The sequence below is a fragment of the Leptosomus discolor genome, chromosome 1 (genome assembly GCF_034619465.1).
Source record: "Leptosomus discolor isolate bLepDis1 chromosome 1, bLepDis1.hap2, whole genome shotgun sequence".
Lineage (NCBI taxonomy): Eukaryota > Metazoa > Chordata > Aves > Leptosomiformes > Leptosomidae > Leptosomus > Leptosomus discolor.
In genome coordinates this window covers 160835810-160849244 of record NC_141391.1, presented here as the reverse complement: position 1 = coordinate 160849244, position 13435 = coordinate 160835810, and the positions used below count along the sequence as shown (strand labels likewise).

Sequence of the window (13435 nt, the reverse complement as noted above, 5' to 3'; positions counted from 1 at the left end):
CTATCCCACCCATCCATACAGCCCTGTATTAAGTGCCCATGGCTGCCCTTTCCCTTCTAGGCAGCACTAACTTTGGAGGCTCTCTGTGAAGACTTACTTTATGACTGCGTACCTTCTTGTGCAGTTGTTAAAACCCAAGGCTTCTGGTTTTCAGTTAAAACAAAAATTATTGCTGAAGAGTTCCTTGACGAATTTTATCCTGAACTCTTAATAAATGTATGAAAAAAGAAAGCAATCCGAAGAGATGGTTCTTCCAGTCCTTGACCACGCAGTTTTCTACTGCTTTTTTTTGTCATCTTGCAGCAAAAAGCAGTTGCAAAACTGATAGCCTGAATATGAGGGATGGAGCAGAATCTGAACAGAATGAGAAAACACCCGAAGAGTAATTTTATTGTATCTTTGCATCCTTCTCTACCCAAAATAATAACTGTTTTTAAAAGAATGCAAGATTATTCCTGCTTAGCATGAAAATGGGAGGCCCCAGTGTTTGAGTGGGGTGTAGCTGCACGAAGCACCTGGTATTCACATAGTAATGGAAAAACAACAGTTTGGTGATCTGATGGTGAAGCAAAGGAAATGGATCTTTCTGGAGGTCACTTACTCACTCTTGGGTTCTTCCTCCATCTTAGGAAAAAAAAAAAAAAATCTGAATGCATTTTCCTGCCCTGTGGTTTCCATTCTAATCTAATGATATGAAACCTCTCTCTCTTCTTCTCCTCCTCCTCTCTCTTGGGAATCCGAAAGCAGATGCTCCTGCTGCCTGCCTTGTGCTGTGTTCTCAATGCTCCCCTCCCTTCCCGGGGTTCCTAAGGGTTGTAGAATTTTGTGTATATGTTTTGTAAATATCTAAAAGGTACAGTGGTAAATCCCAAACTGCCCTGGGTTCTCCCCCATCCAGTGTACAATGGGGTTGAGCAGCGCTTTGTCCCTGCCAAGCTGTGGCAGGAGATCTCTGCTGGGGTCGCTCCAGTGCTGGTCGGTAGGAGGGACTGGAGGAAGCGTGTGGCTTGCATTCTTCCTTTTGAATCCACCTGAGATGACCAGGCAGTTTTCTTTGACAGCCTGGGGGAACCATATCGAACTAGCTGCATCTTCAGGATCTCTGTGTATTTAGGAAGTTTGGTGACCAAAGAGAGAACGGCGTGTGTCCATCACGGCCGCCTCGCACCTCAGGTTCTTGCATTTGGCATAGAAATGTTGTTTGTTGACTTTTTGTAAGACAGCAGAGTAGCAGGCAGTTAATAATTAGTTTTGCTGATTCTCCTCTCAAAGCAATGTGAATTCTTGTTCCCTAACTCGATTTCTGCCCAGATTCAATCTGTTTACTAGGATTATATGGGCCCTGGTAGACTTCATGCTCATATTGCTTTGCTACATATGAGAAACAAGATACAAACTTTAGACATCCCTTGAATTTAATTTTGTTTTATTCTGGTTTAATAGAATGACATCATTCTTCCCTTGATGTGTTTGGGTTTTTTGCTCACTTCCAGGAAACTAGCTGTTTTTCATTTATCCTGTTTACCATTACATTTCTAGTTCTGACCCATATAAGTGCCTTTAAATAGCATTCTGCTCATCGTTGCAGTTTACCATGCACTTCACTGAACCGTGAATAAAACACCTCCAGAGGAAGTCAAGAGAGAGGATTCCTGCTCCTTTTGTTAGTGGAGATGCATCCTCTAGATGCCTATTTTAGCACTGTTGTGCTGAACTGAACAAGTGGACATATTTGCAGAATTAATGCAGTCTGCCTGCGTAACGAGTACCCTGTGGCATTCGTAAAGCTGCAGGGGAAGGGAATCCAAGCTCTTTGCTCATCAGCTGCGTACCGTGTGGCATTCCAAGATGTGCCCTTGATGACATTCAGAGACCAAAAGTGCGTAAGCACACAGCAAAATCTTGGCTGAAGAGGAAGCTTTTTTTTTATATATAGATTTTTAAATGGTAAGAGTTCATATCTGTGCAGACTGCAGGCTCGTGGTTTCAGGGTGTAAGTTTATGTCCCTTGCTGCCTTCCACTTGGGAGACCCAGATCTCCAAGTTCTCGTATAGGACTGAAGTGTCTAGAAGCGCTTCCTATTTAATTAAAAAATCGGTTGTATAGTAGCTTGCATTTTGTCTTCACAAAGAAATTGCATCTATTGGTGAGTGTAGTTCTGTAAGTAAACATGTGCTAACTAGAAACTTGTGCAGGTGGCTGTGTGGAAACGCTTAGGGTTATTTTTATGTTTGCAGTTAACTGTAGGTTAAGGTAATAATATGAATTTAGGGTTTGATAACTGTGCCTAAAAGACTATATGTTTGCGTACACATTTATTTCTTCTTGAATGGATTAGGTGCTTGGAGTTGAGCTACTCTTGTTCTGGGCTTAGTTCCCACTCAATGATATAGATACAACCCCTGGTTACAAAAAGTAAATTAGAGGTCTTGTTTTCATTTTAATTCTAGTTTTACAATTTTTGTTCAGATGTCATCAGTTGAGCCAGAAATACAGATAGTGTTATTAACACAAAGAGCCTTTGTAACAAATTAAGTACCAGTGACCAGTGTCGCTTTCTCAGGTCACCAAATCACTTTATAATGCCAGTGGCGTGAAGGAGACATGACCTGTGCCCCTTTATCGTAGTTCAGTGAAGTACAGTTTTATGCCTTTAACTTTGCGATGCTAAACTAATGAGTTAAATTAGTCCATACACTGAACTGGTTTATTTAAACTTGAATAATTAAGGCTGAAGTTGATGGCTTGATAGTATAAGCTGATTTACTGCTCCTGTGGGAGTGCCTTCCCAGTAGTGTTCATTTCACTGTGTAGGGAGTTGAATCCAGGGTGCTAAATTAGCAAAAGACTGGTCCAGCAGGGAGAACGAGAGAAATGGGCTCATTTCCTGCCAGTTTAGCTAGTTGAACTCACAGACCACACAGACAGATCCATGACCAGTTGAGGGGAGGAGAATGAGGAGCGCACAAGCAGGGACAACGCAGGGCTGTGAAGCCCCTGACCCGAGTTGGCTGGAGCTGCTCTGAAGCCCCAGCTGTCGCATCGCAGCAGCTCTGGCCGGGCTCCCACTGTTCACTCCTGGCCTCTGCCCCCTCCTCAGTTTTGCAGGAGGGATTGGCAGTGGACCAACACAAGATGTACAGGGGAAACGATCCAGCTTAAAAATAGTCCTGCAGGTTTGTTGAAGATACATTTATTAGGGGTTTTTTTAGCAGGATTAATTCCTGCATCTGATTCACCAGGTTGCACAGGTATGCAGACGGGTGCTTTACGCATATGTGCCTTAATGGCCTCAAAGTGGCGGGCAGGGAGGAGCTGGCAGAGCTGCTGAAATGGTGGCAGCTTGTTTTACTTCGATTCCCTCACCAAATTAAAGTGTGCGTTTGTGTGTGTAGCTTCAAACAGTGTTTCCAAATTTGGTGGTGTGTTTCTATCGGTGTATTCAGTCCTGCTCATCTCAGGTGGATTATAGCTGAAACCCTCCTACTCTCTCCGAATGCCTTGGAAACAGGTAGCCTAAACTGCTGTCTCCTTGGCCATTTTTTCAGGCTCCTAAAAGTTGGTTTATTATGGAAATGAGGGCAGGGGGGCGGGGGGTGGTAAGAAAAGAAAAAACTTGGTTAAAAACAAGCACAGCAGCAGATGACGGCAAGGCCAGTTGCTGGCTGCGTGCTCCAGTGGTACAAGGCAAAGGCGCTGCTGCTGAGGTGACTGGTCTAAACTCCATGACAAATGAAGGGTTAACAATGCATGGATTTCAAGGGGCTCTGTTTAGTTTCCTTTGGTTTTATTTTCTTTTTTTTTTTTTTTATTTTACTTTATTTTTTGTTGTTGTTTTTTGTTTAATTTCTGTGTTCTGGCCACACCCAGGAGAACCGTCTGCTTTTGATTTCTCCCTTTACGGTTACATGGTAAATTTTCTTTCTCATTCTTCAGAGATGGAAACGTTCAAATACTATATATATACATTTATTACTTTTTTTTCACTGCTCATCATGTTGCTTGTTATTTATTGCAGAGTCTGAGGCCAGACTAAAAGGGTGGCAGTTACTCGGTTCTTCAGGCCCTTTGAATAAACCTTTGGGTAAAAAGGGGTTAGTCTGGCACTGCAAATTATTCACCAGTCCTAAAAATGTTTGCTGGAGTTATTTAGTGTTTGCTGGGTACACTGAGGCTTAAACTTATTTTCTGCTTGGGAGAAGTTCCTGGCAGTTGCTGGTGGAGAGGAATTGTTGAAAACTTCAGCCTTCTTATCGTAACAGCATTATTAAACCCAAGCTATTTGTATAATCTAAATTTTAGAAACGCTAAGTCTCTTTCTTTACCCAGGATTGAATCTTCCCTTTCTCTGGCTCCATACCTGCTACTGTGGAGCAAACCCAGTACCTGATATAAAGCTAAGCTAGTAAATATTGGACATCTGCCACCTCTTTTTTTTTTCTTCCTTTTTTTTTTTTTTTTCAAGGGCAAGACAACCTTGGGAGGGAAAACTGAGAATTGTTTGCTGTATATGTATTTAGGTGCAAATTAATCCCTATTCTTTACAGGTCATCTGTGAGAAGGAATTAAAAATATTCGTGTGTGCTTTTTTTTTTTCTCTCCCATATCAAAAATATGTATATATAATTGCTAGTTTCTAAACTTAGAAATAAGAAAAACCTCAAGTGTGGCTCACCTATTTTTACTGATGAAAATTTCAATGTTTGAGGGATGCATTACGAATGACAAACCAAGGGAGCATGAATCCTGATTTGGCTGTAGTTCCACTATGTAAAGCATTAATTCAGCATTGACATTAAATGTTTCTCAGCAAAGAGAGTTGCGCAAGCTAAGGACTGATCTATCAATAAAACAAAAATTGTGGTTAATTAGTTATGTTGTTCAGAATCAGATTAATTCTGTTTTAATTCACATTGCTAATTATTTTCATATAGTCTGCATGTGGATTGTACCCTACCTTGAGTTAACGTATTAAAAACATTGAAAACTCCTATTCAGTTTAAAGATATTTAATGATAATGTGGTTTTTAAAATCCTGTACAGACTTCACTAATTGCACACAAATGTGAATTAAAGTAGTCTTGCTTTGGTTCTAGCCTGCACAGATTAATGTCTAAAAAATTACCTTCCCTCTGCTCTCCAGCTTTCAGTTCACATCATCACCGAAGACATAAATTTCATTCGGTCTCCGCAGGCTTGTCTAGAACAAACAGAAATTTTAATATGAAAAGAGAAGAGGGAAATAGAGATTCCTGTTGCAGTTTTTACCTCTCCTCCTCCCCCAACCTTTTAAAGATGCTTTTTTCCCATTATATAGAACCAGAGGGAAAGGTGTTGCTCTATTTCTCAGTCTTGCCTTTCTCTGTAGGGGTTCTTTGAAGCAGACACAATACCTTATCCCTTCATAGTCAGTTTGCTATTACACACACACCCCCCGGTTCCCTGCAACGTATTTTGAGAGTTACATGCCCGTTTGGGCTGTTTTATTAGCCCCTATCTCTTGTAGCTCCAATTCTAATTAATTTAAACAGAAAACTTTTATGCTGTTCTGAAAAAGGCATTAGTTTGTTATTTATATAGCTTTTTATTTATAGCTGGAGAAGTGAAATTATCTGAAACTTTAGATTATTGGGTTGGAGCCCAAAGGAACACTCTTGTTGATCTCAACATTGCAGTACTTGGCCAAGTTCTTTTGTTCTTGCTGCTTGGGGGGGGGGGGGGGGGGTGGGGCGGGGGGCAGCTGGGGGAAGCTAGCATTTTACAAACTGTAACAGTTTTGTGCTGGAAACCTAGCTGTGGATGATAAAGGCCAGCATGTGCAATTGGCTCAGGCCTTTTAAGATTAGTATTGTAAAGACCTTTAAAAAGCACTTGAATAATGATGGCTTGCTTGTGTCTTGTTGCTAGCAGCGCTTAGAACTCAAGATGCTATTTTTTTTTTTGAGCAGTCCAGTCCATACATACCGACCCCAAGCTGCACGGGGGGGGCCGCGAGGCTAGCATGCCATTGCCCTGACAAGTCGTAGCTGTACCTCGCTCGCATCACTTCGCTCTTCAGTTAATATCAGGAGTTTCCATTGCATCAAATGCAAGCTTTGTTCTTCCTGCTCCTGAGGGTATTGGAGCCGGCAGAGATTACTCTCTGTACGTTAAACCAGTATTTGCTTTATACCAAGCCACGGGAGCCAGTTACTCCTGTTCTTAAGATACCCTGAAAGCAGAATGCAACGATGTTTTTTGTTTGGCCCTGCTCTCTGTAGTGGCATGAAGAATATCTCATCACAGTTGTCTGTAGTAAGATACCGTTTGTTACTAGTTAAAATCCTAATTCACTTAGTCACATTGGCTCTGTTTTAATGTCAGTGCACTCATCTCCGTGGAAGGAAGCATGATCTCTTCCCCTGCCCTGTTATGCAACTGCATGAGTTGGCAGCAGCATGAGCGTGTAGGACAGGCATATTGCATGTGTCTTCATGGATGCAGTAAACCTAAATTCATCTAACTAAGGGGACGTTTTAGTAGTCCTTGAGCCTTTGTGGTTGCTCCAAGCAGGGTATGTCAATTTTTTTTCAAAGTTCATTGTCTAACTAGGCAGAGGTTTGTTGCTATCCACAGCACAGAGGTTGCCATCTCAGAACAAAGCCAAGTCAAAAGGGTAGCGGGGTGGGAAGGAGGTAGCAGTGCGTCGGCAGTGTCAGACAAAACCTGCCTTTACAGATAATCGGTATTTAGGTGTTCAGATTTACACTCAAGTCCAACACAGTACTCATAGATAACGAAAATTTTGAAACTAGAGTATGTGATACTCTAAATCTTCGCATTAAGTAATGTTTATTTACTGGTGCCACCTGGAAGCCCTGCTTACTTTCAGGGCCCTATGTATTACTAGGGAAGTTACAGGTGTAGGGGTAGACATGAGCTGTGCCCCGAAGAGCTTACAAGGGATGCTTTACAAACAGCCCTTCCTCTCAACAGTTTTCTAAGGTAGGTAATTATTATTTTTAATGATATCCATTTTACAGGTGGGAAAAGCAAGGTTCAGTGATTGATTTGCCCAAAGCTTCGCAGAATTCCTGGTGCCAGGCGTGAACTCAGATCGCTGCTCACTCTCATAGCAGTTTCTCAAGAGAACGAAGTGCTGCTCAGTGTCGATGTCCTGTACTGGGTCCAAGGCGGGCGGGGGGTCCCTCAAAGCATGTGTTAATTAGCAGAGGGGAGAGAAGCCCTGCTTGGGCTTGACCAGGTTGCCTATGTCTGAGCAGGGTTTAAACAAACCAACCAACCAAAACAAAAAATGGTCTCGAGTAACTTTGTACTTCTTTTTTGGTCTGGCCTCAATTGCTTTTATGTTTTCTTTTTTTTAATTACTCTTATTATTCTTATTATGATTACAGTTCCTTTATTTTATTGAATTTAATTTCTTTCATTTATGAAACATGCATGAACCAACAATGTGACTCTAGGAGGTTATTGCTGAGTTGTGCTGATGTCGATTTCATACTGTGATATTTTTTCTCTATTTACCTAGAGATCAGTATTTCAATATATAACGATGTGCATGTTTTCCCCCCTTCTCCCGCTGCATGCAGGGATTCGGGTTCGTAACTTTCGAGAATAGTGCTGATGCAGACAGGGCCAGGGAGAAATTACACGGCACCGTGGTAGAGGGCCGTAAAATCGAGGTGCATGTCTTCAGTAATTCAATTTCTTCTTTATATTTATTCTTTTGATTTCTTTTTGTGTCTTGCCTCACTTATTTCACATTTGGATCCCAGTCTCGTGTGTGCGTGTGTGTTTGTGTCTGTGTCCTTCACCTCCCTGCACTGAAATGTATAAAATTTTACACCCCTTACGGAATATTTTTGTTGTTGTTTTGGGTATTTTTTTCCTTTTCTTTCTTCTTTTATTAAGTTTTTTTTTTCCTACCCACTCCAAATTTTTGCCCTTCTGCTGTCTTGATTTTTCCTTTGCTTCAGTTTGCGAGGCTCCGATTTCCTGTTACCAGGCCTGAACAAAACTTAACTGAAAGAGTACTGTCCGACTTCTAACTCTGTGTCCAAAAAAGAAAGCAGGGGGCCAGCCAGTATCCTCTCTTTCCTCTGAGGCCAGTTCTCCTCCATGCAAGTGTGAGATGATGCCCATGGTGGGAGGGGAGGGGAGACACAGGGCAGAAGCCCCAGGTGGACTGTACTATACACACCGCTGGTTTTTGTGGTCACGAGTCAGCTCGGTGAAAGCTGATCCTTACATTTTCCAGCTCTCACTGCAGGGGAGTAAAGGGTTAATGTTGGCTGGCCAACGTGGCCATATATCGGGCATGCCTGGTGTTGACCTGTTTGGTGTTCCACTGTGTTGAAGGCTAACTGGCGTCTTCCCTCTCTCCCTCTTTCTTGAAAAAAAAAAAAGAAAAAAGATAAACAAAAAGTACAAATATTAAAACAAAAAAGCCGCCGTTTTTGAGTAAGATGTCTGCATATTTTGCTTTTTTTTTGTTTTGTTTTTTTTATTTCCCTTTTCGATGGTTTAGCGTTTAGGGCCCTTCACTTGACTCACTCTTTCCATGGTAACTATACACAATGCTGGCGATGGTACGAGTTGGCGGTAAGTGAAACAAAAGCGCTAGAGAAGAAGCTTTTTTTTTTTTTAATTTTTCTTAAAATTACAAAAAAAAAACAAAATTAAGAAAGAAAAAATCCATCTGCCATCTCACATTAACACTACGAAATGTGATTTGACTTGTTGTCCCCACCCACCTCCTTCCCCCTTCTCCCCCTTTTATTTTCAATGCTGTTGAGTAATGCCGCCTGGACTTTGGATGTACATATCGTTTTGTAGCAGTCTGAGCTGTTTGATTACTGACTTCATGGTGATTTCCCCTTGCACATCTTACTCAGAGTTACTGAACTCCAGTTTGGCTGGTTTTTATTAATGCACCCGTTTCCTTTTCTCTCTCTCCTGCCCCTTCTTTCTGCTGCTCTCTCTTTGAGACCTGTTTGTAGCTGTTACTGTTTGTTTTCTCTCTTTTTCTCCCCCCTGCCCACCCCCCCCCACCCCCCCATTTATTTCTTTACTCGGTTAAATGCAGCTGTTGGTCTCTTTGCTGACTAGTGGTTTCTGATCGGTTCTGGCAATTTTTCCTTTAAGTGCTTGTGTTGCACTTTGCTGTAGCAGCTGATTTCAGGCACTCGCTCCATCTTAATGATTGTCTGTGAGACCCTATCTCCTCCCTCCTCCCCTCCCCACCCTCTGAATCAATTGTGGGGTGTTTTTTTTTCTTTCTTTCTTTTATCTGTGTGTGTTTAACTGCATGCTCTCAGTCTCATCATTGTTGTTTCCCATTCTTTCTTTTTAAATGTGTAATGTTTCTATTGTTTTGGGGCCGAAATGAGAGTAAAATGTAGCTCCAGACTCCCCACCCTGTGTACGCTCACCATCCATAAGTCTTAAGGGCCCGAGGCAGCTTTTATTTTTATATCCATGCTTTTTTCTTCTTCACCCTGGCCTCAATTCCCATTTGGCATGGGTTTTGATAAATTACTGATGATGTATAAAGACTTCACCCTCCTTGCAAGAACTTTGAGGCTGTCTGACACAGGGCTGCAGTAACTTGGCTTCCAAACTGGTCCATCTTTTCTTTATCAGCACCATCTCTGTGGTAACACCCCACTTGCTTGAGCAATCAAACCGCTTGGAACTATGCAGAGCTCTGTAAAGAGGGTGGAGGGCACAATAAAACCAAAAAAAAAAAAGGTCTATTTCTATGTATGTCTTCTTTTTGCTCCATGAGATTTGTGACAAGGAAAAAATAATCTGGAAACAGATTTGGAAATGATGGGGAGGAAACCAGTGAACATAGATTGTTGAAACGCTTGGTGGCATTCCAGAAATCTCCTCAAGCCTTGGGAGTTCAAATCTAAAGCTGATGGACTCCAGGCTACCTTTTTCTATCTAAAAAGTATGTCTGCCAGTGACCTGCCAGTGACCTGCCAGATCCTAATCCCAATGGTGAGCTCAAGTCACCTGGCGCATCACCTGGTTCAGTTCCCCTGCCCTGGGCTGCAGAAATTATCGCTGCCTTTCGACCGGAACCTGGACAAAACCTCCAAAGTTTTGTCCATTTGATCAAAGAGCTGAAAATAAGCACGCACCGAGGGGTGACAGGGCGGTGGAGAGTCTGCACTTTACTCTCGTTGGCCTTTTGTTTAATGCATAATTTTAAAGTGCCATGTTTAGCTGTAACTTTTATAATTAAATGGCAACTGTTAAAAGTAATTTAAAGATTGCATTCTTGTAAAATTATTTAATTTTTTTTGCTCAGAGAAGTATAGTATGTATGTGTGTGTGTGTGTGTGGTATCTCAGAGTTTTCCACCATTTTCCCTAATGTCCTATTGCTTCCTTCCCTCTCCTCCCCCTCCCCTTTCTTACTTTTAGGTTAACAACGCCACTGCGCGAGTGATGACCAATAAGAAGATGGTCACACCTTACGCAAATGGTAAGAGAGACTGTACTAATGATGAGCTGAAAGGTTTGAAGAAAGACAAAAGGGAAGAATCATCACTTCTCCTCAGGACCAAAAAAAAAAAAAAAAAAACAACCCAAAAGAAACAGACCAAAACATACAAACCCTAATTTATAGCATTATTCTTCAGCATAACGCTTAGGCGTTTATGGAGGATTACCATTTTACAGATGGAGAAGTGGGGACAGAGAGGAGTAGTGACATACCCGATGTGGCCAAGCTGGGTAAAGAAGCCAAGGACTGATGAGTTGCCTGCTACTACTGCAAGCTGATGCTGTACAGCAGGATGTGCAGTACTCCTGAGTCTCATTGCCGCCACGTAGATCCCTAAATATGAATGTAGAAGCATAACTTAAGATACATGGTTAGGTTCTAACTTGTAAAAGTACATGTCCCCAAGCAGCCAGGAGAGCAGAGGCATTGCGCTGCTTGTTTGCTCACTTTTTGTTACAGGCTGTGCCTGTGTTCAGCCTTTTTCCAGTGAACCTGAATAGAGAAAGACCCAAGTTGTTTGGGTAATGAAGAATCCTGTTTCATTGGGATATCTTGGTGGTTCTGTCTGTGCAGTAATTTTATTGCACAGGCATATATAGCATAAAAAGTCATTCTTCCCCCAACAGAACTGAATGCTGCTTTGATAGAGATTTTGAATCTGAGTCTTTGTCCTGAAACAGGCAGAAGAGTTCTTTTTGGTCTAAAAATGTTCCCTAACAGCTTCAGCAAGGCAAGAAGCTGCATATAGGTAGTGGCTAATGTGTGAGAATCTGTTTTGATTACAATGTAAGACTCGGAAGTCAGAAGATAAGGATTTTATTTGTGGCTCTGCTAGTGACCTGTTGCGTGGCTCTTGGCAAATAAATACTATTTTGGTTACAGAACTGGGGAAACAGGGCCAGGCAGAAAGGCTGGGATTCTGAGTCTCAGTGTCTGAAAGGAGCCAGGAGATTTTGTAGCAAAAGGCAACGCAGACATGTTATGTTGTCCTGAAAACAAGGGGAAGAAAATGCGTGTGACTGTTTGGTAACAAAACTTGATTGACTTGTGAAACCCTGGTAATGGGCAAGAATATTCTGCTTTTGCAGCCAGCAGTTTAAAGCCAACTTTAGAGCTATGCAAAGGTGTTTAGTATTAGGCCAGGCTTAAGGCATGTTGACAAGTGGTCGTGTGACTGTTAGTAAATTTGAGGGTTGATCCCAGTCCTTGCATTGCCACCACTCACTTGAGTATTTTGCCATCAAGGTGGGCAGCGCAGCAGCAGCGTGCCCAGTCTTGCGGAGGCAACGTGCATTGCACCTCTCACTGATACTCTACCAGCAGATGAAGGGGTGGTGTTGATGGGCTGCAGTTCACAAAGTTGTTCATAGGGTTTCTAGGCTGGTTAGAGGTGTTAAAGTGCAGTAAGTGCATCAGGGCTCCAAGACAGAGGAAGGACATGGATTTATTTAAATAAAAATACCTGTGTGATTGCTAGCTGAACAGCTGAGATCTTTCCTGAAAGGAATGCTTTGTGGAAGCCAGCCCAGATCATGTTGTTAGCTTGACACCCCTTCTCTCCTCTGATAGGTAGGTGAGAGGGGAGGACAGGTAGGTTTCTAGCTCTGACTGGAGATGTGTTCCTCCTCATACCCCAGTGATGACTTGTTTAAGCGCTATTCTCCTGTAGGTTTTATGTTGATGATTTGCAGTTCTTGCCAATTATCCAGATGATGTTAAAATCAGTTCTCTGGGAAGGCTTTCACCTGAAAAGCAGCATAAAGAAGGCAGGAAATACTAAAATAACATTGAGGAGAAAATGTGAGCTGAATAGACTGAATTGCTGTTCTGCATTATAGTTGTGTAATTCAGTTAGTGATGAAATTCAGACACTGTTGCTTTTTAGCAGATCTCTAGCAAATAAGACAGAAGGGTGTTTTGAGAATTAGAGGCCGTAAATTGACTTGCCCGGGATGACAGTCTGGGCTGGTGGCTTTAGAGAGGTTTTGGATCCGCAGCGTTCCCAGTGAAAGCAGGGAGCAGCTGGAGGAGCTGGCAGCAAGGTTCATGCAGGGAACGCAGGGTCGCAAGGTGCTTGTGGCGAATATGCATATAAGGTAGTTGGCATTCCCTCAGCGGAGCCTCTGCCGTGCTGCGGATCAGCTGATGTTTTGCTGTTCCTCCGATACAGCGACCTGTACCTAGAACTTGACATTAGAAAAAGGCAGTTGGCCTCCATCTACACCAAGGGGGATTGAGGCGAAGCAGAAATTGGAAAGAGCTGTGCATGTGAAGCTGGGGCGCACGCAAGAGACTGTTTCCCCATACCCACGCTGCCCGCTCCTTCTCTTGGTGTAGATTTTGGCATTCACTGCAGTCTTTGTTGTTTCAGGTTGGAAGTTGAGTCCTGTGGTTGGAGCGGTGTACGGCCCTGAGTTATATGCAGGTAGAGCTTAAGTAGACACTTCCACTTCTGCCATTTAACTGCAGTGGTGTTTGTTTATGTTCACAATCTGCTGTTTCTTTATAACCTCTTTACGTTTGTTTTTTTTTGTGTGTTTTTTTTCTTTTTTTCTTTTTAAAATTAAATTAGCGTCCAGCTTTCAAGCAGATGTCTCGCTGGGCAATGACGCCGCAGTGCCCCTGTCAGGAAGGGGGGGTATTAACACTTACATTCCTTTAATCAGTAAGTAGCCCCCGTTGGCCCCTGTGTTGTTACTGTGCTTGAGTTAACAATGACCTGTTACCCTTCTTCTCTCCAGTCTGTATAATATATACTTGAAAGGATGGGTCTCGCTGGGAATGAGTTTACCTTGAGCCAAAGTATACTGTGCATTTGCTGTAACTTGTTCATCTGCAGTGTGTTTCAGTACTGGTGAATGGGCCTTTCTGAGTGATGAGGAGGCTGCAGAACAAGGGGAGGGTGTGTGTGAAGAATAG

At 42.5% G+C, this 13435-nt stretch overlaps 1 protein-coding gene across 3 annotated transcripts in view; it reads left to right on the top strand.

Moving 5' to 3' along the window:
* The window catches only part of RBFOX2 (RNA binding fox-1 homolog 2), a 169333-nt gene that overhangs the window by 139597 nt on the left and 16301 nt on the right, over nt 1–13435 (top strand). For all 3 annotated transcript variants that reach the window (XM_086468718.1, XM_086468726.1, XM_086468735.1), the window contains exons 6-9: nt 7591–7683; nt 10435–10495; nt 12888–12941; nt 13089–13181. In XM_086468718.1, the coding sequence (XP_086324844.1) occupies nt 7591–7683; nt 10435–10495; nt 12888–12941; nt 13089–13181 (301 nt within the window). The remainder of the gene's footprint in view (nt 1–7590; nt 7684–10434; nt 10496–12887; nt 12942–13088; nt 13182–13435) is intronic.